Below are 27,079 nucleotides of genomic sequence, written 5' to 3' on the forward strand. Positions count from 1 at the left end.
TGTAGTACTGTACTTAATACCATACGCAACACATTGGTTATTTCACTGTTGACATGTTTAATATAAAAATGTAGCTTCAAGAAAGTGCTCATTATTGCCTCAAACTAAAGAGAATAGAGTGTATAGAGACGGATTGTCAAAGTAAATTATGTAGCCTCTGTAAATTTACTGCCATCTTTCGACAGAACATAAAACTATTAGAACGCCATTTGAGTTTGATCCTTATTCTTTCACTGATGTGTTAACTTACTCGACTATAGGCCAAAGGTATGGTGCAATCTTTTCGAGCGATGGCGCCATAACCTTCAGCCTACTCTCGAGTAGATGGCGTTAATATTAATATTTAACAAGTTAACACATATCAGTGAAAGAATAATTATCAAAGTCAAATGGTGTTCTAACAGTTTTAATCGTCTGTCGAAAGATGGCAGTAAATGTACTGTAGCTACATAATTTACCATGACAGTAACTCTCTATTTCAAATTCTCTCTGCCACAAACTAACATTGTCCTTTTATTTAATACATACAACACACTTAGCATGGAGCTAGTCAGGAATATACATAAACGTGTCAAGCACCCAGGCACACTGTGTATAATCGAATTACGACCGCTACCGAGCCCACCGCACAAGGATGCGCCTAGTATCACATAACCGTGTAGTTACAGTATTGCAACGCCATTGGCACTAATTATGAGACATAAAACAAATAAGTTTTTGCAAAACAATCATTTTTGGAAAACACTGATTTAAACTTTCACGATTATTAAACATTATCAAACTGCACAACGGGACTTAATCGCGTATTTAAGTTTTAAGATTTACCTCCGACGTTTCGAGGACGGCGTTGTCCCCGTGGTCTCGGAGAAGACTGAACTGAAAACGTCGGAGGTAAATCTTAAAACTTAAATACGCGATTAAGTCCCGTTGTGCAGTTTGATAATCATTTTTGGTACAAGCTTTTATCGCTGACTGTACTTATCTTTCCACATGCAAGAAATACTCATCGAGGCAATTCTGAAAACCCCAAACACAATTAGGTTGCGTTGGTTTATCACAGAGTTCGTATTGCCACCTCCTGTCTACATCATCAGATCAGGTTCATGTCATCATAATATTTCATTGTCATCCGATTTACAATTTTACACATGAAAGTATGCAAAAATTCAAGTGGTTAAAAACTGACGTTAAAGTCTGTGCGGAAAGGGAAGAGTCGTACTTAGAATGTATCGAATCCCATACATTTCACGACTCTTCTCTTTCCGCACAGACTCTAAATACTTGTCTTAAATTTTTTTTTTAATGTAGGCGCCAAGTGTTATCATACTATAGAAAAAATGAAATTTGGACTTTTCTCTACTGACAAAGTTGTTTGACCGGCTATATTTGATGCGCCTAGTATCACATAACCGTGTAGTTACAGTATTGCAACGCCATTGGCACTAATTATGAGACATAAAACAAATAAGTTTTTGCAAAACAATCATTTTTGGAAAACACTGATTTAAACTTTCACGATTATTAAACATTATCAAACTGCACAACGGGACTTAATCGCGTATTTAAGTTTTAAGATTTACCTCCGACGTTTCGAGGACGGCGTTGTCCCCGTGGTCTCGGAGAAGACTGAACTGAAAACGTCGGAGGTAAATCTTAAAACTTAAATACGCGATTAAGTCCCGTTGTGCAGTTTGATAATCATTTTTGGTACAAGCTTTTATCGCTGACTGTACTTATCTTTCCACATGCAAGAAATACTCATCGAGGCAATTCTGAAAACCCCAAACACAATTAGGTTGCGTTGGTTTATCACAGAGTTCGTATTGCCACCTCCTGTCTACATCATCAGATCAGGTTCATGTCATCATAATATTTCATTGTCATCCGATTTACAATTTTACACATGAAAGTATGCAAAAATTCAAGTGGTTAAAAACTGACGTTAAAGTCTGTGCGGAAAGGGAAGAGTCGTACTTAGAATGTATCGAATCCCATACATTTCACGACTCTTCTCTTTCCGCACAGACTCTAAATACTTGTCTTAAATTTTTTTTTTAATGTAGGCGCCAAGTGTTATCATACTATAGAAAAAATGAAATTTGGACTTTTCTCTACTGACAAAGTTGTTTGACCGGCTATATTTGACGAAATTTGTGGTACTTATACGTAAGTCTCATTATTGGTGCTACGGGTGTTTTACTGTACTGGTGTGTTTAACTGAATTGACATTGGAAATCGGCCCTGATGGTAATAAAGTATCATAGATAAAGGAACAGCTGAAATACATAAATGACTCTGTAAAGACGTGTATATATGTAGATTGTCTAACGCTAACCTTAATACAGTTAGGTACAATACATTTTACTGTACAGTCGACTACAAAAAGATGCACCCATTTTTTCAATTCGCAAATCGTGTCGATTTTAAACACTTCCTTCGGTCGTTTTTTAATTTATAGCCACTCATTGCGAATTTCCTATTTTCTGCACTTGTATCGTAATGTAGGTATTTTAGTCGGACCATTTTTGCACCACTTTGACGTTTTGGTTGTCCTGATATATGCAATGCGACTTGCTATTTTCCCTGCCGCTAGAGTCAGACCGTGAATAGTCTGCAGCGATTTTGATAGCCCACGCAGTGCAAGTGTCATTTTAAACGTCAAACTTCTATGAAATTATGACGTATAAATAACACTACGTGGGCTATCAAATCCACTGCAGATTTTTCTTGGTGCGACTCTAAAATTTATATAAGTGCCATAATATAAACATCATATTTTCATATTCATTTGACGTTTATGTTACCTCCACACTCTGTCACTGCAAAGTTCGTGCATTTAGCTTGGTCCGACTCTAGATTGGGATGAACATTAGGTCCAACGATAGCCAAGCGTTACTGTTACTACGATATATGTCTGCAAATCGCTATCCCATTCATGTAAAGTGGCCCGCTCAAAGCGACCACGGCCACTCTAACGCCTTCGACACAGTCACCCCGTTATGTACGACAATTGGTGAGGTTGCACCGCTGGCCGATGCAATTACTCCACTAATAGTCCACTTAATATCAATTTAGTCGTGAGAATCTGGCATGGATTTGGGTTTAGATGTGTATCCGGGTCGAATGACCAGGATTTCGGATAGATTGCTGTTGTATTGTAACACTCTATACCGTTCCATCCACACCCCAGTATCTAATCGTGCTAGTTTTATTTAAATATAGCCGATTAAACAACCTTGTCAGTAGAAAAAGGCGCGAAATTCAAATTTTCTATGGGACAATTACCCTTCACGCCTAATTTTTTTAAATTTGCCGCTTTTTTCTAGTGACGGAAATGGCTTGACAGACTATTATATATGTTTACTGCTTCTTTATACAGGTTGACGTTCAGGTAGCAAATGCAGCTGTATATCAAATCAAATTACATCCAATGCAAGCGAAACTAGATATTAATAAACCCTAGATATTGCGCTGCAGGGCTTGAACTAGATCAAAGCTACGGGATTTTCAATCTAGATGAAAACTCGATATTACCTCGACTAGATTTCCGATATCCTCTTACCTAGTTTCCTTATTACAGAGCTTTTACCTTATACCTTTTACTTTTGAGTTTCCATAACGTCCCGCTTGGCGCGCTGTTCAAAATTCCATACAAAATGAGGCTTAACGCAAACGCGTACGTCATGTCACGCTTTTAAAGCAACGCAGTTTAAAGCTAAGTTATCAAACTTTCTCAATGCCAAGTATCGGATTCTTAGTTTTATCATAAGTGTTTAAAACCACCCGACAATGGCCACAATACCCCTTTTAGTGCACAATGATTATAAAAAATAGTTACTTATGTTTTGTTTCAATTAATTTAGTAAGGATCTTGGAAATCTATCTGGTCAGGACTATCCCACCCAAATTTTTAGTCTTTGTCAACACCATTTAAAGTTATCATCGAAAAAAACGGAAAATTCTCTCGTCCAACCACAAGTACTGGGTCGCTCCACAGTGACCCGGTCGCAAAATTGGATGGCCACTGTAATGTTCTGTGTCTGTTCATTAATAATGTGTCTATGCAATTATGCAGCTTGCTGTACATTAGGAGAAGACCCTCCTACCAGCACCTTGAGGAAAATCCTAACTCGAAACAATTTCCAGGTACAAGAACGCCCCGGCGCCCCGCGAGGGATTCCTGCTGCGCAAGCGGCTGTCTGACGCGTCCAGCGCGCGCTGGAGCGGCCTCAGCTCGAAGACCACTTCATTGGGCAGTCTTGGGGCCTCCGCCCCTCCACCCCCGCAGCTGTCCCCGCACACCACCAGCTTCGGAAGGTGGTCGACTAGCAGACTCAACTCTAACCAAGTAAGTCTACTGTTCTTGTTCCTTAGGTCGGTTTAAAGACTCGATGTGTCCGTTGGAGCGAACTCAAAGACCTCTTCACGAGGCAGTCTTGGGGCCTCGCTCCTCCGCCCCCCGAGCTGTCCCCGGACATCACCAGATTCGGAAGGTGGTTGACTAGCAGACTCAACTCTAACCAAGTAAGTCTACTTTCTTGTTCCTTAGGTCAGTTTAAAGAACTCATGTATCAGTTGGAGTGAACTCAAAGACCACTTCATTGGGTAGTCTTGGGGCCTCCGCCCCTCCGCCCCCGCGTCTGTCCCCGCACACCACCAGCTTCGGAAGGTGGTCGACTAGCAGACTCAACTCTAACCATGTAAGTCTACTTTCCTTGTTCCTTCGGTTAGATTAGAAGACTCATGTGTCCGTTGGAGTAGCCTCAAATACCACCTCATTGGGCAGTCTTGGGGCCTCCGCCCCCGCAACTGTCCTCGCACACCACAAGCTTCGGAAGGTGGTCGACTATAATTATTTATGAAATATTTATGATAAAACACGCAAATTATTGCCCTTACTAGGTTTCGTATAGTTATTCATACTCATAGCTTTTACCTTTATTAAAATAGTTTCGTCGATAATCTGTCAAAGCCGGATTACGCGAACATTTCACTCATAAAACGCAATTTAATGAACCAGTAACTCGTACATTTCACGTAATTTTGAAGACACAAAGCTTATGGGACTATCTTACATAAATCGACCTAGCCCATGAGCAAGCTTGTGTTTTCCTTTGCATGCCTTTGCTGTATTTTTGCACATAAACAATTGGTATGATTTTTTTCAGTACAGTACCCGTACCATGAGTCACTGACAGTGTCAAAACTGACATATACGCTTACGTTTATGTCAGTGCCAAACTGGTGGTAGCCACACAGGTGTCCACGCGCCGAGCTCGTGTCGGACACGGCGCGGTGTCGTGAGCCCTCGTGCCAACGATTGCGGACCGTTTTCGCCCTAATGGCCCCTTCAACTAACGAGTAAAGACGCTCATTAATGTCCACTTTTATGCGACAAACAATGTCTTGCAAAAGTAGTGAGAGATTAAGGCGTGAGGTCAATTTTACACAGTCAAGTGATATGGAAACTTGAGTTTTGACGACATCCTAGCCCAGTGGTGGGCAAAGTACGGCCCGCGGGCCAAGTGCGGCCCGCGAAAGGATTTATCTGGCCCGCCGCCGGTCATTTAAAAAAAATTATAATATGTCCAGCAATATAATAAAAATACATTTTTGCTGCAAATCTGGCCCTCCTCTGAAATTCCTTCAAGTTTTGGCCCCTCATGAAGAAAGTTTGCCCACCACTGTCCTAGCCTATTCGGTATATGCCTACGGAGCGGCCGGAGCGGGGATTAGTTAGTTCCCGATTCGCCGGATTCTTGTTTCCTCGCATTCTCATACACTCAGATTGTGACGTTCTAAAGTAAATCCGACGAAACAGGCCCCGTAGACAACATACCAATCGCTAACGTTCCGTAGCGAACGAAACGCAACTGTCACTGTCACACTAATATGGAAGAGTGATAGAGAGACACAAAGCGATTCGATAGCGAAGCGATAGCGATTGTCACCTTGGCTAGGCCGCCAGGAATACGGCGAAACAAGAATCCGGCGAATCGTGAACTAACCGGAGAGACTTGTTTAATTTAGACATATTTTAACGTCTTTCAGTAGGGTTGCCAGATGATCGGGATTTGGCGGGATTCTCCCGATTTTTAGCATGTGTTACCGATTCCCGACAAAGTGAAAATTGTCCCGAAAAACGGCTTCACGTTATAAAACAATAATTTCATGTACCGAACTGTTGTCGAGCGAGCGAGCGACCCGCGTCGAGCCGTTCGCTGCCCCGAAATTTTTTTGTTTTTTCAAGATCTCAAAGAATTTAGTATAGTAGTAGTTGTAGTATCGAAAATATCGTTGTTATTAATACAATTACTTTAAAATTCCGACTTAAGTCCCAAAATTCCGAATATTTGATATTTTTTTCCCGATAATAGCGCCTTTCGATCTGGCAACCCTATCTTTCAGCCAGTAAGGAATCAATAATCACGTGACTTTACGTAGCATCTGTCAACCCGATACATTTTATTTCGTTTGGCATTTGTCGATGTACAGTCACCTATAATAATATGTTACTCTTCGAAGGCCGCAAAACTATGTGACACGCTCTTATGGCTCTACAAATAAGATTGTGTCCGATATTTTTGCGGCCTTCGTTGTCTAACATATTATTTATTACAGGTGTGTCATGACGCTCCAGCCGGCCTAGCCACGGTGACAATCACTCTTTCATATTAGTGTGACAGTGACAGTTACGTTTCGTTCGCTAGAACGGTAGCGATTGGCATGTCTACGGGGCCAGATATTATTATATTATTTAACGACGCGCCAGCAATATAGCAATGCATAATAATGACGTATGTAACGAAATAGCGGGACATGAAATATTCCATAACCGTTGCGTACAAAATAATTTAATCTGCGCGTTTCGCATTTCATCCCTCGTTACTCTTGATTGTAGCCGCTTCGACACGGGTCGCCTCCGGTACGGTTACCATCAGTTTCTCACTGACATAAACGCCGTCGAGAACGTAATTTACTTTCTATATTACATCCCGTTTGCACTAATATGCAAGTGCGAGCGAGATGTATATTAGAAAGTAAATTACGTTCTCGACGGCGTTTATGTCAGTGACAAACTGATGGTAACCGTACGGGTCGCAGATCACTTACCGAGTGTCACTAGAACAGGCATATCTTTTAGGTAAGCTTATTCCATCCTAGACTGCATCGGCACTTACTATCAGGTGAGATTGTGGTCAAATGCTTAACTTTTTCCAATGATAAAAAAATACAGGGTGCCAAACGGAGCCCTATTACTATATCTCTCACGTAAAATGATGGTACCTATGATGGTTCCTTCGAGTCTCTTTTGGGTGGGTTTATTTAAAAAAAATATCGATTAGGATCTCGATCTCACTGGCAGTCATTTAATCGCCAAAATTAAGAGTGCTGGAGTAGAAAAAAGTATTTATGGTCAGTGTCCACGGGTATTCGTAAATGCTTACCAACGCGTAGTCTGAAATGTGTAGTCTCTGAATCAATGCCATTTATCATATATTCGAAATGAACAGTATTTGAAAGAGAATAATAATTACAGCTTTAAAACGTTTTAAAAGCTTATATTAAAACAGTGAACCTATTTATGTAACTTTCTACATACATATGCAAATACTGTCAGTATTTGACAAGGTATGTGAGTAGGGTCAAGGCGGAAACAATGGCTCAGCTCGAACAGTGGTTCAGTCGCCCAAATATCGCCTCTCTCGTGTTGAAATTAGGTTGAATGAGCCACTGTACCCGGCTGTCTTTAGCGAGCCACTGTTGTCAATATACTACTGTTTCACTGATCAATCAATAAATTTGAACGTTTTGACGTCATCATTTCAGCAAATAATGCGGCTAAACTTTTGCTGGACTGCAGTTAAATAAACTAAAAACATTTTTAGTTTACATTGTACAGTTTTATTGCCTTATTTCAATATTATGAAAGTTCAAAATAGACTGGCATTTATAAATAAATTAAAGTTACAAACGCTACCAACAGTGAGTAAACAAAATGGTGAATAGTTTAAATTATGTGATAAAGTTAAAATAAACCCTCGGTCCTTATAGCAGAGTCCCTTTTACATTGAAATCATATCCGCCAAGAACTGAGCCATCTCTGGGCGGTAGTAAAGCGAAATACATTCATCTTTCATTGACATTTATACCGCTACGTAGGCACTACTATTTTTAGAATAATACGAGTATAGAAGCAAACTCATAAGCCGCGTTTAATTTTACACCTTAATTTATTCTATACGTTCTGTCACTTCTTTTCAAATGTATGCACGTATAATTTTATATAAGGCCTAATTCTATTTGCACAATGTACACTAAATATGTTTCAATTTAATTACAACCTTTCATAAACAAAATAAAGTAGCATAGGGTAAGTCGTCAATTACTGACCACCGGCTAATAACTGGCCACCCTAAACTAAAAATGAATTCTATTCACCTATAAACAAAATTAATTTCAGTATAAGGTTTTCTAAAACTGGCCACCCTTCAATAACTAGCCACCTTATTGACGAATTATGTTATGTTTCATTGGTGGACAGTTATTGACGAATTATGTTGTGTTTCATTGCTTTCAGAAAGCAATGAAACCACAGAAAGCAATGAAACAAACAACAAATGAAATTCATCCCAATTTACTATGCAACAAGGTTGAAATTAAAATGTACATTTTGTTCACCAGACGTCTCCGTGTTCGTCAACCCGCAGCAGTATCCGCGGCACCAGCCCGCTGTGCTCGCCGTCTACCCGCTCGTCGTTCAGCGCGCGACAACCGTACCTCGGCTGGAGGAGCCAGGAGCGACTGAACACCCCACGTACCCCACACGAGAGGTAGGCAACACTGCTTTCACGGACTTTGGGTCTTTATGACTAAATACACCTACAGTTTAGTCACTGTCGCATCGCCATACGCCATTGCCATGCGCGGCTGCAGGGCGGAGGGCGCCGTGGTGGAATGTCATCCTAGTCGATCCCAGTGCGCCCTCACGAACGGCAGAGAGGGTGAAACGCCGGAGTGGGTTTAGTGGGTAGGGCCAAATTCTCCCCCTCTCTTGCCAGGAGAGTGGAAAGGAACGGCGAGTCCCACACACCGTGCATAAACGCATTCCCACTCCGTCAAAAAAAAAAAGGGCGTGCTTTCGTCATTGCTTTTACTCGTACCTAATAGGCATATTTCCTCTTCTTTAACTTCTTCTTCAACCTAGCGTTTTCCCGGCGTAGCGCCAGGGTCCGCTTTCCTACTCAATCTTTTCCACTTTGCCCGGTCTTCGGCATCCTCAGGTGTGAGATTGTTCTCTTCCATGTCCGCTGTCACGACGTCCAGCCAGCGCTTCTTAGGCCTACCGCGGCCGCGTGATCTAGGGCCTTGGACAGTGAGGTTGAGGCATCTATTTCCGACGTAGTCTACCGGTCTGCGGCGTATATGGCCATACCATCGGAGGCGACTTTCCTGCAGCTATCCGCTACGTCACGGATTCCGAGGCTGCGACGGATGTGTACGTATGCGATCTAGTCGCGTAACGCCACACATCCATCGCAACATTTTCATCTCCGTGACGTGAAGCTGCAGGCAAGTCCCTGGCTGGGGGTGGCGACTGTCTTGTCTTGTCTTGTCTTGTCAATGATGCGGCGGTGGATATCAGCCGTCGACAACCATACCTTGATAGAAGGAACTCTAGTACAGTAAATGGCTTTCATGTCTGCATTTGGTCTTTACGAGTTCAACGGGATGCTATTTGGACTAGCAACCGCACCCGCAGTTTTATGGCTGTCGTGTGTATGATCGTGTTTAATAATTTAATAAAGAATAATACCTAATAAAAAAAGAAAAAAATTGCTAATAATTGTGTTAGGGAAAGAATTGCTCCGTTACTAGAATCTGAAGCTTAACCCATGTCGAAAATCTGAAATACTATGTACTATGTATACAAGCCTGTATAAAGGTTTCTAAGTATACATATTACAGATAGCATCACGCGAAGCTTGTTGCTACAACTATTATGATGCTATATTCAATTTATATTTGCCTGCAACGAAGCTTAAAAATAAAAAAAAAACAACATTCAAACAACAGTGTAACCGTGGAACAAACAATTAATCCAGCCAGTTTAATCTGGAACGGGTAGAATGGCCGCAGAAAAACAAAGACAAATCCTGAATTACTCACAGCTTTCCATCGGATTCCCCTCAGGACATGCCCGGTTTTAAATCCAAGCTTTATTTTACAGTTTCCAGTGAATTTCTAAACCATCCGATAAAATGTTGCGCTCGACTTACACTCCAATCGACGGGATGGGAAAATTGTGGTACGTTTTTACAACGCAAAAAAAGTCCACATTACCAGTACCTACCATGAGTCGGTGATATTGTCAAACAAAACTGACAAATACACAATACACGTTGGTTTACACATGTAAAATTGTAACTTGTACTTTAATAAAAACCGGCCAAGTGCGAGCCGGACTCGCGCACGAAGGGTTCCGTACCAACACGCAAAAAACGGCAAAAAAAATCACGTTTATTATATGGGATCCCCAATTAAATATTTATTTAATTCTGTTTTTAGTATTTGTTGTTATAACGGCAACAGAAATACATAATCTTTGAAAATTTCAACTGCCTAGCTATCACGTGAGATACGGCCTGGTGACGGATAGACAGACAGACGGACAGCGAAGTAGTAATAGGGTCCCGTATTTACCCTTTGGGTACGGACGGAACCCTAAAAACGGAGTCCTGGTCAGAATGTCCCTATAGGCAAAATAGTTCTATAATTCTTTACGCAACGAAAACTCCTTGGATCGGGCTATCGTTTATTTTATCCGAATGCGAGTAAACAATAAGTTATCATTTAAAATGTATCATTTTATCCTCTGCAGATATTCGCCGTTGTTTTAGTTGGTTGCCATTTAATTATCTGTTAATAGGAAACGTGTAGCAGGCGTGTCTCACTCCGCGATTTCGTCGCTTTGCTACGGGTAGCTAAAAGTACATCCGTTCGGCCCCGATTTTGGGGTTTGCCATAAGCCGCGCGTGGCGCTGTCGCCACCTAGCGGCCATATCTGTGCTGATCGTAACAGACGCGTTTTGTTAGAGAGTGAGTCTTCTGTACTTAGTACTATTATTTATTCTGTGCGTGTAGTTAAAATTTAAATGCTAGTTGTGATGGCAAAGACTGCATGTTCGCTTGTGAATTAATTACAATAATAAATACTTAATTCGTTTTTACAATATATGTTGTATTTGCCTATTTGCTAAGTCGATAATGTGTTAGTTAATAATTTACTATCTTATACCTTTAAACGAGCAATTTTTGTTTATTTGTTTATATGTATATTTTATGTGTATAAATATATCTCGGGGATCTCGGAAACGGCTCTAACGATTTTGATGAAAGTGATATATGGGGGTTTTCGGAGGCGAGTTTTTATATGTTTTCCGTTTTTTAGTTTTTATATGTTTTCCGAGCTCGGTCTCCTAGATATTATAATACAATATGATTTCATGAAACTATATTCTTTAATATCTAATATAGCAGCTGATACAATATTACATTATGCTTAGATAACTTTTTAAACGCTTATTGAAACATTTTTAGCTTCGTACAATAATGTGGTAAATCTTAGAGTCTATCCGGAAGGAGAAGAGACGTGGAATGTATTGGGCCCACGTGGCCCACGTGGCCCAATACATTCCACGATTCTTCTCTTACCTACATTTTATACTTTAAGAGATCTTCATTTAGAACACATTTTTGTGACATTTTATATAAAAAATCAATTTTTTAACAAGCAGATACGTCTGCGAGCGATATTCCAAATTTTATATTAAAGGAAAAAATGGAAAAATTTACGCTTCCGGCAGGACTTGAACCCGCATCCTCCACAATCCGTGTGTTGCTCTTAACCAATTGAGCTACGGAAGCCTACCAGGACATCGCAAATCTTTCCATTCCTTTCTTTATGTAAACACGCCTTTGGGGTGGCGTATAGCGACATCTACCGAAAGACAATTACATCTTTTATATACATTATTTGCCAGTACCAAAGGGGCTACAACACAAATAATCCGTCGGTTGCCCTGGGAACCGCCGGCTTAGCCTCCCATTGAAATCTAGCGAAACACCGTTTAATGATTCTAAGCAGATTACTTCAAGTACCTACTTGTGTAAGTGTTTGATCTATGAGTGCTTTCAACTTCGCCCGTTGTCAAGGGTAAATTCCTAGTCTTATCCTCTACCCGCCCAGATGCCGAGATGCCTATAAAAAGGTCTTTGATTCCATCGTATTTTGAATATTTATTTTGACAAATCAAAATTGTATTTGCCTTGGCAAGTTTTGATTCGAGGGCGATTAGAGGTTAATTCCGTAATTTAAATTAAATCAGAATACTCAACAGATTAGAAATTAAAATGTTTTCAGCCCACCAATTTAAAAATTTAAAACCGTTCATGGCTTAGTTACCGTCTATGTAAACAAAGGACAAATTATCGGCCCAAAGTGTCAATGAATTAAAGAATAAATTAGAGAAGTACAATGCAAATTCCACTTAACACTGAAAACTATGTTAGGACGACTCTGGCAGGAATTATCAGTTATTGCAACTGCCTGGATCCTTGCAAATAAAGAATAACGAATAAATGCCAGTTGCACCAACCACAGTCAACAGACTGATGAACGTTTTAACGGCGACAGACGGTTTGGTGCAACCGACCCCAAATAAATAAAATTAAGATCGACAAAAGTTTCTAACCATGTCTCACTCTTCCCCAGGCTAGCCTCCTCGCTCCTCCAGCAAGCCGCGGCCACCAAGGCCTCAGAAGAGATCCAGTCGTCCATCAAGGAGGTCACGTCGGCCATTGTCCACTACGTGTCTGGCCTGGAGCCGGCCAACGGCGACGCGGACAAGTCCCCGCGATCCAGCCAGAAGCTGTTCTGGCTTGAGAGCTCCTTTGTTGGTAAGTACTTACTTACTGCTGTAGCGGTCACTTCTGGATGAGATTAGCTCAGGACCGGGACAAGTGGCGTACTAGACGAGAGGCCTATGCACAGCAGTGGGCGATGCTGTGGCGTGACGACCCGAAGTAGATCTTGGCCTCCGACACCAAAGACCGCCATGCTTCGACAAAGCCGTTTCTGTCCAATCGACGGCGCTGAGTTCGCTAAGGTGTTAAAGCACTTCGTCTATCCAGCGATACTAAGGACATCCAGACGGTGAAGTCCGGTCCAGAAGTACTTACTTACTTACAGTTGTGGCGCGATGACCCGAAATTGATCTAGGCCTCCGACACCAAATATCGCCATGCTTCTCTGTCCAAAACAGTTACTGTACGGCGCCGAGTTCGCTAAGGACTTTTTACACTTTGTCTCTCCAGCGGTACCAAATTAGTTCTGGCCCTGCAGGATACCTATGTCCTCTAATTATATCCTCCTAAGGCCTTCCGGACAAAAAAAACCGGGCAAGTGCGAGTCGGACTCGCGCACTAAGGGTTCCGTAGCATAATGCAAAAAACGGCAAAAGAAAAAACGGTCACCCATCCAAGTACTGACCCCGCCCGACGTTGCTTAACTTCGGTCATAAATCACGTTTGTTGTATGGGAGCCCCACTTAAATCTTTATTTTATTCTGTTTTTAGTATTTGTTGGTATAGCGGCAACAGAAATACATCATCTGTGAAAAATTCAACTGTCTAGCTATCACGGTTCGTGAGATACAGCCTGGTGACAGACGGACGGACGGACGGATGGCGGAGTCTTAGTAATAGGGTCCCGTTTTACCCTTTGGATACGGAAATGCCATTTTAATTTAAAGGAAATATGGTTGAATTTCTATTGTTTTCAAATCGAATTGAAAATGGTTTAATTTATATTGAGGTTTAGTGCTACGGGCAGACCCGTGGGCTTGAAGTTCTAAGCTTTAATTGATTTATTTTAAGCATGATAAGTACGAGTAAATAAAGATTAAATTATTAAACAACATTTAGTCGCTCTATCAAGCTTCTTCTTAGCTAGAAAAACACCGAGCAAATATTTTGTCATCCGCCTGAGTTGGGTAATAGTAATAGCAAGTGGGCGACCTGTACAAGAATAGAAAAGATGAAAAGCATCTTTATTATTACTAGTCATACCTACTTTTTCAATTGCGGGGTATTGTAAAGATACTTTCTGGATGAATAAAGAATCAAACGCTGTTCGGAGTCGCTCAAAGGCCCCGTTCCATTTCCTTTGAACGCGGATAATGTGGATTTATCTCCGTTGGAAATGTGGCTGACAATAACACGCAATACAGTTGTTGTGCATAATTATTTTACATCGTATTTTCTCGGAAACGTTCGTATTTGTCATGCTACTTCAGTCAACCTCAGTAGTTTTTGTACTGAGACTGACTGAAATAGCAAGACACGTTCGTACGTTTCCGTGAAAATACGATGGAAAATAATTATGAACTACATCTGTAGAACAATATTGGTGGAACATTAGACGTCTTGTCTTGTAGATTAAAAGGTAGGTTTTACTAAATAGGGTTCTTTCCTACTAGTCAAATCAGTTTATTTTTTCGAACTGTCAAAACGATTAGACACTATGAACACTGCACTAGTGACGTCACAATCAAGTCACCTAGTAGGGCCAACCCTGGGTTATCCGGTTAAACCTGGAGTTACCAGTACAATTTGACACTGGGTTAACGGTTTAACCGATCAACCCCGGGTTTGTGGAAACGTGCAAGTGGCGCTAAGTATACTTCTGATAAAAATTTTGCTAGTCTAATCCTTCGGCTATCTTTAGGTATTTAGTTTTCTAAACTCTTAAGTTTCAATTGATGTTTCTACTTCTACAATCAATTTTCACTCGGCTAGAACACTATCTATACGAGTGTTTTATATGTTAAGATTCACTGTAGACACGGCAAATCGGGTTGATCCATTGTGCAACACATAAACAATTCCCTTAGGCCCCGGGCAACGCTTTGTTCACGGGATTGTGCAAACTGCACAATGTTGTATAACGTCCGCGAACGAACGGCGCATTTTCAATTAACTATACCATCGCCGACACTGTTAACTGTCCATCGGTAAATCTTATTACAAAAGGCATAAGAGCGTTTTCACATTGTCCGATCTGATATCGGATGTCGGAAGGAAGTAAAATCTAAGATATATGTGTTTCTCTACATTTATACATGCATTTAATAAATCATTATTACTAAAAAACGATAAACGCAAAAAGGCGGACTTAATGCCAATGGCACTTTCCTGCAGCTGTTTTTGTCATAGGCGCCTTCCGACATCCGATATCGGAAAGGCGCTTCCGGTAAATTTAGCCATGTCGGAGCCCCCCGTCAGCTGTCGGACCGATAATATTTGTTTGTGTGCGTATGTGTAGGCATAATGCTTGTCGTAGTGTGCGTGACCGCTAAAAACTGCGCCCGGGCGCGCCCTGCGCTGCCTGACTACGCGGATTAGTCCATGGGCCAGGCAAGATTTCGGTATAATTTTGAGGTACCAAGTTTCCTTTTCACAGCAGTTAGATAGGCTTATTATCATGTTAAAAAACCATGATTGCCATCTCAAAATGGTAGCTAACAAAAATGGCCGCCAATCCAAGATGGCGGCTATTGAGTTTTAAGAAATCAACCATAATTCGAGAAATATACGTCCGACATCGTTGCTGTTTATTTTTAACCAAAGCTCTATAAGTGAGCTTAAAATGATGTTTATATATTATATCGATAAAGTCAACCATTAATTAGTAATTAAAGAAATATTGAAAATTTTCTCATTTTTTTGTGATACTTTTTTTTTATTAAGTTTTTACAAAATATCCCGTACATTACTAAAAAGTTTTAAATGGGGCAAAATAGTGTATTAAATTAACTTTAATTTGACGTACAATTTGTATGGGACTGATGACTGAAAACTTATGGAAATATGAATTTGGTTTTACTTCCGTTGAAATTCACCGTTGACTAAATCACTGCGTACAGAACAAAAAGCTTCGGATAGATGTACAAAAATCAAGTTTTTAGTATATTTCAATAACTTTAGCAATTGATTATAATAATATTAGAATGATAGTTTTATTCGTTTTATTTGTTACAAGTAAAAACTACATTAAACTCTTGCGTTTTGTACACATAATTAATGTTACTAACAGATCTAACGCGATTAAATTTCAATATTCGTTGAAACGTCGGAAAAAAGGTAAAAAAATAAAACTTAATCGCGTTTGACCCGTTAGTAACATTAATTAGCTAAAAACTAGTTATTCAGTGAAAATCTTTTCGGCTACAAATCAAGATGATGCAAAGTGAACTATGATATTTGTATTATATGTAGCGAAATAGGACCATTTTGTAAAGTACACCCCCAAAAAGATGGACAGTAAGCAGTATTATTCAATTATAATGCAGCATTAATAAGGAATTTTGAGTCTATTCTTATCTTATTATTATTGTTTTCGGTGGCCCTTGCTTGGGGGACACTTCGACTCGTAGGGATCTTTTGCGCAATTACCCCCTAGAAAAGATCCGTCAACTACTCAAGAGCTTTTCCACCATATCCATGTGCCGGATGATGGAGCTCATGGTTAGCGTTTTAAAGTCCTTTGGTTCCAGATATCCTGCTCCAAAATCCTTCATTCTTTGTCTGGCGAGGGCGTGAAATTCACAAATTAGGTGTTTTACTGTCTCTCTTCGCCACACATACGACAATCGGTGTTGTCAGAGTGTCCCATCTTGGCCAGAATTCCTTTGACCCCGTAATGGCCAGTAAACACCCTTGTTATGATTTGGAGTTGTCTTTTGCTCAGTTTCCAAAGCTTTTTGCTCCAACCGGAGTCTACTCCTTGCATAAAGAGCTTTGCGTGCTTTAGACCCGTCAGACTGTCCCATTCTTCCTGATGTTTGATCTTAGTATATATGGTCTTTAATAGCCGTTATGATGGTTCCCCGTGAGAGCCCCACGAATCGTTCCGGACCTATAAGGTTACTTACAGATTCAGCTCTGGCAAGTTCATCTGCATTTTCATTGCCTATGAATCCCTCGTGCCGTGGGATCCATACCATCCATACCAGTCTGTTTTGCCTTCCAAGCTGGTTCAGAGCTTGGACGCCATTGTATACCAGTCTAGAGTCCACTAGAGTCTATTACTAAACGACGTGATATAGGTACCGGATGAAAACTCTTTACTTAAAAGTTATATTTAAAAAAAAATCTCACTCTTGGGTTTATGATAACATGCTTCTGCAGTTACAATATCATTTCACCACACCAGCTGATAAAGGCTCTCTTGATTGTTCCAAAGCTGATAAGATAGTTGCATTTTATTCACATGTGAGGCAAAGTAATCAAATGCAAATTTTGAGTTGTTTTCTTATGTTTGCTGGTAGAATTGACTTTTAAATGATGATTTTGAATGATAAACATTTAATAACAATCATTTTGAATCGATTCGCTTTGATTTTGTTTGATATTTTACAGTTAGTATTTTCCTCGTGTTGGTGTGGTGAAAACCTCGCTACGCTCAAGATTCCATTTTTCGAACCACGAGCGTAGGGAGTCTTTTTGTCTGTAATTTTATTAAAGACGTGATATTGGTGAAATGGACTCTATATTGGCAGTGATATTTCACAGTATATACCTAACAATTCATCCGGTATATCACGTCGTTTAGTAATAGCCTCAAAACTCCTTATTAATGCTGCATTAAATAACAATGCCCAAGATTGTCCGTCTTTTAGGGCCTATCTCGCCACATATTATACACATATCTAGTTCACTTTATTTGTAGCCGAACACATTTTCACTGAAGACATTTCTATTTATACCGAATACCAGTTTTTACTTGGAACAAATCAAAACCAATATTACTATCATACTACTATTCAGGGCTCGGAAGCGGTATTAAAATACCTGTTAATATCATCATAAAACCTGATTATATCATTCATCATGGAACGCGAACTACAAAATTACTTCTAACCGGTAAGAAGGGGAACGGAATTTTATGGTTCGCGGGGTACGATATAACACCGGTTACGGTTACTGTCGGCTTTCGGAGACTCTCAGTTAACCTCGTTGTCATATGTGAAAGAGATTTTCTATCTTACTTCGACATTTTCAATTTAATCGGTTAATTTAGTTCCACAAAAACGAAAGGCGAACGCATCTCAACGGTATCTCAATAGAACAGTTCTTTAACTGGTAACCGAAACGAAATCCTTTTCGTTCCCGGGTTTATGAACGAAACCGGTTTGAAAAATAAAACGGTTTCCGAGCCCTGCTACTATTATTATAAATTATTAAAATATACTAAAAATATCATTTTTGTACTCTACAACTTCTATCTGACGCTTTTTGTTCTGTACGCAGTTCACTGAAGAAATTACTATTTCAATCGAATACTAGTTTTTACCTAATTAATGTTACTAACGGGTCTAACGCGATATAATTTCATTATTTTACCTTTTTTCCGACGTTTCAGCGAATAATGAAATTTAATCCCGTTAGACCCGTTAATAACATTAATAAACTTAATTAAGTATACAAAACGCGAGAGTTTAAAGTAGTTTTTACTTGTTAAAAAGAAAACCATTATTACTATCATTTTACTATTATTATAAATTATTGCTATTATTATTAAACTATACTAAAAACATGATTTTTGTACTCTACAAATTCTATCTGAAGCTTTTTGTTCTGTACGCAGTTATTTAGTCAACGGTGAATTTCAACGGAAGTAAAATTAAATTCATGTTTCCATGTGTTTTCAGTCATCAGTCCCATACAAATTATACATCAAATTAAAGCTAATTTAACACACTATTTTGTCTCATTTAAAACTGTTTTGTAATGTACGAGATATTTTGTAAAAACACAATTACAAAAAAAGTATCACAAAAAAATAAGAAAATTTACAATATTTCTTTAATTACTAATTAACTGTTGACTTTATCGATATAATGTATAACCATAATTTTTAGCCCACATATAGAGCTTTTGTTTAAAAAAAATTGCAATGAATTCGGACGAATACTTCTCGAGTTACGGTTGATTTTTTAAACTCAATATCCGCCATCTTGGATTGGCGGCCATTTTTGTTAGCTACCATTTTGAGATAGCAATCATGGTTTTTTAACATCATAATAAGACTATCTAACTGCTGTGAAAAGGAAACTTGGTACCCCAAATTTATGCCATTTTCAAAAATTTGACCAGCTGGCCCATGGACTAGATATAGGATCCTTAAAGTGGTAGGTTTACATGTTTAACCTCATTTGGTATGCAAAAGGGCAATGTTAAGGGCAAGGACAAGGGCAGAAAGTAAATCAAAATTTATAGTAGATAAAATGGTGTTTATGATACAATAACCTCCCTTAGGTATAGATTATGCAGGGCCCGAAAATATAAATTCTCATTATTCTCAGTGGGAATTCCTGATTGACTCATCAAAGAGTATATAGGAAGGTCTTTAGTGTACAATTTAGTAGACGCCCTAGCACACTCGCAAGTTGAAGACTTACGAGGCCAGCTAAGGGCCTCAAGCTGCACTAAATGCATCTTAGTCCCCCCATGAAGAAGATTATGGTCCCTACCTTAACATTCATTAAGTGCAAGACCCTCCAAAAAAATCCTGAATCCACCAATGTCACAAAGTAAATGAAATGAGGTTAGGTTAGACGCACCAAGCTCAACCGAGATGGCGCTGCAGTGAAGCGGTTCCAAGTGACAGATGAGAATATATTATGTGTTCCGATTCCAGGTTTTCAATTTTTTTAATTATTTTAATTTGAAGTGCGGTGCCTTTTTAACAACCTCACCTAATATAATTATTTTTCTCCAGGTACGAAGCCTCTGGACTCCCCTCAGACACCGCTGGTAGTGTCCGAGGCGCTGCCCCCGCCGCACCCCCGCCCGCCGTCGTCGCTCCGCCTCGACCACCGCGCCGCGCCTGGTGAGCGAGCGTGATCACACCACACTATCCACTGCAGGCTTAGATACAAACCACGACACACATTCCGAACGGGAACCCGCCATGTAGAACGCACATTGACAAACAATGCATTTATGTTACGCGCAAATCTAAACCTGCAGTCTTATTTTAGTTTTAATTTCATCTGTGCGTTCATATTAGAAATGCCATTCTGGCTAAATAAATTGTATTTTCGGCTTTAGACTGTGACTCAGGACCATTTTTTATGTATGTTATTTTTGTTGTGACAGTGCACTTTGGCATCATATTTCTGTATGTGTTGTACGAGTGTCTTTTGTATTGTGAATTTCAAGAACACGAGCTTGTAGTATTTAGTCTTGTTTTTTGGCCGTAAGAATAACAAAGCATAGATGCGTCACTGCAGAGGAGAGCGCGCTCAAGGTTACACAGCCTCGGATAGGGACACCATCCGCTCCGTTGGATGTGTCTAGGGTTGTCACGAAGACTAAGATTAGATACATCCGTATTGTAATATGATACCTTTTAGCAAGTATACCTTCTCGAGGCGCATTCATCTCTGTCTAACTTATGATTTTTATTCAGTTTCAAAGACATGAAAATTACTAGATAAATGACAGTCGCTTATATATTACTAGTATTCTTTTGTTATTCTTACGGCCCAATTTCATATTACGCACCTTTTTGTTGCTGTTACTAATTTAACGAACGGTACGTTCGACACCATTTTGAGACGTTGCCAGTACAAACTTTACGAATGGCATCCGGTTTCCGTTGCGAAGCCGGCACATGACTTGTATTATAGACAGATGAACTATAATAGACGTGCCGAGATGAACTATCTACCTTAGAGTTGTTTTGACATGGAATCCAAATGGCGCTCGATATCGGCGTGAAGCGTATTGACTGAGGGCCTATAGCGAACGCGGTAGGCCCTCAAGTTTGCCAGACTTGACAATATGGTTACCATAAAATAAAGGGCGATGAGAGCGCCATCTAACTCTATCGAAACCTCTCCGCGAGTTATTCAACTGCGTACGTCTATAGTGGTTTATTTGTTTAATTAAATAATATTTTAACTACGTTTTATTGTTATCTACATTTATGCAATTTTGAAGCATTTTTTATGAAATTTTATCTTATAGCCGCCCCTAGGTTAATCTGTTGAAAGGTTTCAGAAACATATTAGTGGTTAAACATTGATACACATTATGTTTTAGTCAATAGTTATTATACATTTTGTTATAGAGTAATGCCATAATGTAATTTCAGTATCACGGTAACCAGTTTTCTTAGAAGTATCTCATCCAATTGTACAGATTATTTATTTTTTCATTTCTTTAACCCAAAATAATTATTTTAGTTATTAGTTTATTGCTAGTAAATAGTTTTGTAAATAATTATTACGTTGCTATAATTTTGTTTAAGGTGCTATTTTTACTTTGGTTTGTCTTCAAATTATTTCTGGAAAGGTCACAAAATATTGTATGTTTCGTTTGATGTCCGATTTCAAAACCGGTTTTTCAGAACCATTTTGATGGTGGTTAGTCAAGACTCTCATTCAAGTTTCTTCTACTTAAATCACCTCGTAATTTATGTTGGGACTGCGTGTAAGTCTCTGAGTAAATTATACAGGTTCTGATTGTGTAAGAAAAACCTTTTTGCACCCGATATGAGCCGAGAGCGCGCGACGCGTTCAATCGAAAAAACGAACTTTAACATATGTATGACATTTTAAAAGAAGTGATATTTAAACCGTTTCGTATTCGTGTCAGTGTATAGCTCTCTAAACTTCAGTATAGTTACATACATAGTTGTCTTAACCTAATATACATGTATATGACCAAAATACGTAGATCCGGCTACTTTTATCTTTGACTAACGATCTATTGTACAGGTACGCGGCTGAACGATATTTTATGAATTAGTTTTGGCCGCAGAACTAGATGTCGCTGTACGACGTCTTTCTTTTTGCGGTAACTCTAAAATGAAAAGTGTCATGCAGCGCCATCTAGACCGGATGCTGGAATAAAATAACGATATATTGTTTACTTCGTTCGTCTATTTGTAGTCTATTTGTCTATGCCTTTATTATAGAATCTCGGTACCTTATATGTTAGAATTGTTAGAATCACGATTAATAATAGTGTATTCGCAATATGAATCCGTAGTACCTAATGTTAGTAAGATATATCATAATTATAATTATCAATAAATATATTCGTTTTTATTTTATTGTTTTCGTTTTATTTATTTTGTTCTGTTGAGTTGTTTTTGTTATTTAGCACAGCACATTGTACTCATTAACTTGAAGAGTCGAGTGGTAGCAAGCAGTTGTTGGGTGAGTCCATTACATATCGCTAACTTTCACAATATCTTTTAACTAATATGATTAACATTGGTCGTTGAAAGATGGCGTTGCGGTCACCGAGGTAGAAAACGTTGCATATTATACGTTATCAATCAATTAAATATATAAGGTATATTATCTGTGACTGTATATATAGGTATCTAATGACGTAGTGACGCCGTACGAGCTATTAGAAACGTCTACGGCTTAAATACCACGACTTCATAGAAAATATATAAAAAAATGGCAATTAGAAGCATTCGCATATATATTTTCTACGAATGGGAATTTCTAATGTCTTTTATCTGTGAACAGAAATGGATTAAAAGTCCCTTTGCAGTTTACAGAGAAACGTTGCTCCCAGGAAATCCCGTCTCTTTGAACGGGTTCAGTCGACATGGGTATAAGCTGGTTATTGTAGGTATGGTTGTATTTAAGCTGAAATGGGTGTGAATTTCTATATTTCCAGTTACTGGCTTTGATATATTTGTAAGCTCGTGGTCGTGGTAACGCCGGTAGCGAACTATCTTTACCCCTTATTCATAAAACTTTACGGACCTGATTTAGTTAAAAATATGTTTTATCCCTTTCTTACAAATACCTAAGACAAAACGACAGATAAAGACAGATGATTCATAGCTATAGTCTGTAATTTTCGGGTAGTTATAACATTTATTGGTTAACCGACCAAATACAAAACCGCCCGGATCAGTCACTGAACGACCTGACTTTAACCTACATTATTTGGTCATGTAATGTTTTCTTCTACCTTCAACTGGCTTAAGGAGCCATTGAGGGTAGATTTTGTTTACTTTTATTTAAATTCCTAAAGATTAATTCAGGCCAGTAACGCGTATATGAGTAACGCTATTATATTGGTTCGAGCTAACACAGCGGGATATCTAACTGGGCATTGTTTAACCCTTACCCTTTTTTTCACATTTGGGAATTTTCACGTTATTTCTACACAGATTCACGAGCTCTTTAGATCCTGATAGGCGAAACAAGTGTCCCAAGACTCTTATTTCCATCCCGTTACCATATTTCATAGACTTTTTATTTGACGGCAAGAAGGAACGAAAAATGTGTGGAAAATTTGGAACAATTTTTTTCACTTAGACGATTCTTAAGGTCGTATGAAAACTAGTTCACACAACGAAAAATTGTTAAAATAGAATTGACCAAATGACCTACTAAAACGCTTTCCTTTCAGCGACCATTAATAATCGTTTCTTACTATATCTAACTTTCTTATAACTCTTACTAACTTCCTTTCATTTCGCTTTATTCCAGATCTTTACAAAATTTTTGTAAATTTTGGCTTTTATTAGATTGTTAACATTAGTAGTTACAAATATATATTTATGTAGTAGACTCTAGGGCATAGAAAACGGGTACCCATTGTTCATGCAAGTACGTTTCTTTTTATGCTCCTGATTGTATTACAAAAACTGATGCATAAAATATTCGTAAAGTACTTAGGTATTCGGTGAGAGAGTAAATTATTGGCATTAATTTACATAGACACGAGAACAGCTAAAAAATATTTCATATTTCAAATTCAGAATGATAAAATTATCGCATTAAGGAATTTGAGTCCAGGCACCTATATGTTACTCCATTCCAGATAGGATTAGACGAAATGGTAGATGGTTCTTTATATAATTTATATTACTATTTTTAGGATGTCATTCATTAACATTTAATTTGAATCCAGTAATCGTAATGCCATATAATAAATAAATAAATAAAATTTCTCAATTATACGCTCCAAACCCAGTTCCAAATAAAATATGGAATAATAAAATATTTCTATCCAATTTATTTTAATCTATTCTATTTTGCCTACTTTCATATCATACATATTCTAATTGTAGGTAGTTTAAATAAATGAATAAAGTTTCCGTGTAAAGTAAAACACCTGAAGAGGCCGAGGTCAATCACGGTCGATGACAGGTGTCATTTCACTAAACTCCCTACCTGTCATTAAATTTTGCACCCTGTAATCCGATGTTTGGTCATTTTGTCTTTATGTAAAAACTAGTACAACAACTGTAGACCTCGGGAACTCCGACATTTTGAACAATAACCAAAAACTTAGTCGCCAAAAAATTCCAAAAAATTATCAATCCTATACTCACAATTTCAATAAAAGTACCTATTCAAAATTAAAAACCACGAAGCCAAACCGATTCGGCCAAAGATCCTGGTATCTCCACCTATCCCCCCTTTTCTTTAACACCTTGCCTGCCTTGCAGACTGGCAGGACTCGCAAAGGTCCCTCGTGACCATCGGGCGGCCATCGCCAGGGTCGACCACGCTGGAGGACGTGCTGGACAGCCTGCTGGGCTTGCCGTCGCAGCCAGCGAGGATACCCACCCCGCAGCCGAGTCCCAGGAAGGCTCATAGCCCATATTACTTGATGGGTGGAAAGGTAAGCATCAAATAAGTTTGATTGTTCCATGGACTTTCATTGTTGTGTATACATATTTTCCATTGCCATAGTGAACATACATATTAACAAACCCTAAATAGCTCAACAATTAAAGTCTACATCCGTATTAGTATTTTTGTACTAGGGCATTTTGTTTTTGATGAAATTTGGTGGATATATAGAGTACCCTATTCTGTACAATATAAGCGCAATTTCACCGTGTGTTCCATAAAATCTTCCACCGCGTTACGAAAACGTATTACCTAGTACCTACATTTTTTGTCTCGAATTAGAATTTCGTGTTTATTCCGCCCAAAATGAGGAGCTCTTCAAACTTACCAAATTTTATCAAAATCTGACGAAAACAAAATAGAAATCGGCCTGTAACAGTATCTTCGTAATTAGAACGTCGACATATTTTTTTAACTTGACAATTGCCACATGATACTGACAATATTAGAGTTAGGCCAAGAAAATTCTGCAGCGATTTTGATAGCCCAAGCAGTGCAAGTGTTATTTATACGTCATAATTTCATAGAAGTTTGACGTTTAAAATAACACTTCCACTGCGTGGGCTATCAAAATCGCTGTAGACTTTTCTTGGTCCAACTCTAATTAGCTGTGCAATACGTCGCCATTCGAATCACAATTGTACGACGATTTGCATTTCAGGTGATTAGTATCTATTTATTAGTGAAACTGGGCCAGTTATAAGTTAGTTCGTTTGTTAGTTCAGATTTGTGCCGCAAATTTAGCTAATAAAATAAGTTTAATATTGAGAAACCATTGCTACGCTAAGCGATTGCTCTTTTTGCTTTAAAAGTTGTATTGTGCATTTTACATAAGAATTAAATTAGCCATTTACAAAAAATATATTTTCATGTATGGCCTAATTTTCTCGTCACCATATACATAAATGTATGTAGGTAAGTGGTTGCAATTTTGAATTAAACTATGACTATTCCTTCTCCTGACAGCCTGACACAGGTATATCTTTAATTTAAAATTGCATAACGTTTAACGTAAGAAACTTTATAATTTCTTTTCTAAATTAAACCTACATTTTAAATTAAACCATGAAAATTTGCCATTTCACATTTTCACAGAATGAGTAGGTAAAATGAAAATCCATTCCATCAAATAAAATGCAATGCGAAGTTTCATAAACAAAATATATCTTGTTATTAGATCTTTGCGAATTAAATAGAAAGTTCTAATGTCACGAGATTACGATTCTGCGGGTCGCTTGAGTTGTTATATTTAGTTTGCGTGCATATGTGAATGTGTATGTACATGGGATATATGAAATAAGTTGGGATGGCATTCTGTGCCTTTGATAGGTGCGTTTGGTTTTAATTGAAATAGACTTGTTTGTCGAACGCGCTGTTTGCGAATTGTGCTGTGCGATGGTGATACATAATTACTGTGTCTGGGTACTACGTAACTGGGGCATATTGTTTTAAGCAGCACTACACTTTTCAAATTTGGGAATTTTTATGTTTAATCTATTCAGTACGTCTACCATCAGTTTTGACATTGACATATACGCTCACGTCTACGTAATTTACTTTCTATGCATCTCACTCGTACTCGCATATGCGAGCAATAGTGCAAGCGAGATGTACAGAAAGTAAATTACGTAGACGTGAGCGTTATGTCAATGTTAAAACTGATGGTAGAGGCTCTGAATTACGAGCTCTTTCGATACTTACTGAGAAAAAAACTGTCCCAAAATTCTATAGGTACATTTTTCGTTTCTTCAATTCCGTTACCATCATACAAAGTTTATGGTGACGGAATAATAGAAACAAAAAAAATGGGACACTTTTCTCCTTTTAAAATCGAAAGAGCTCGTATGATTCTGAGTAGATATAGCATAAAATTTCCCAAATATTTTATTTATTTATTTTATTTAAAATATGTAGTGTAAAGCATATACGGGTAATATTGGATACTTCATAATGTCGGGTAAATCCGAAAATCACCCATAACCCCATGAGATTAAAGTCCATTTTCAGAATTACCCGAATACATATTAAATATTAGACTTCGAAAAACGATGCATATAACTGACACTTATCTAACACATTGCTAATCACTGAAAGTTATCCGGGCTTCTCCATAAATATACTTCGCCCACGGCTTTGATAATATTCAAAGTTATACATACATAATATCCTGCTATTCAAAAAAAATGTCATTGATGGTGAATAAAAGTTTTAACTGGCTAAAATAAAATTCTATTGTTTTTGAGCTCCAGTCAGACTTCTATAAGTAACTTTATTCTAGTTCGTTGCTAGCCTAGCCACCCAAGAATTGCACGAATCAAAACATGCCAAGAAAA

The 27,079-nt window shown here is 38.5% G+C and overlaps 1 protein-coding gene across 1 annotated transcript in view; it reads left to right on the plus strand.

Annotated features, from left to right (window-relative positions):
• The window catches only part of LOC134804309 (serine/arginine repetitive matrix protein 2), a 208,647-nt gene that overhangs the window by 169,920 nt on the left and 11,648 nt on the right, over window positions 1-27,079 (plus strand). Inside the window, exons 5-9 of the mRNA XM_063777320.1 lie at window positions 4,147-4,348; window positions 8,686-8,834; window positions 12,776-12,960; window positions 19,844-19,954; window positions 24,560-24,735. Of these exons, the coding sequence (XP_063633390.1) occupies window positions 4,147-4,348; window positions 8,686-8,834; window positions 12,776-12,960; window positions 19,844-19,954; window positions 24,560-24,735 (823 nt within the window). The remainder of the gene's footprint in view (window positions 1-4,146; window positions 4,349-8,685; window positions 8,835-12,775; window positions 12,961-19,843; window positions 19,955-24,559; window positions 24,736-27,079) is intronic.

This window comes from Cydia splendana, chromosome Z (assembly GCF_910591565.1).
Source record: "Cydia splendana chromosome Z, ilCydSple1.2, whole genome shotgun sequence".
Lineage (NCBI taxonomy): Eukaryota > Metazoa > Arthropoda > Insecta > Lepidoptera > Tortricidae > Cydia > Cydia splendana.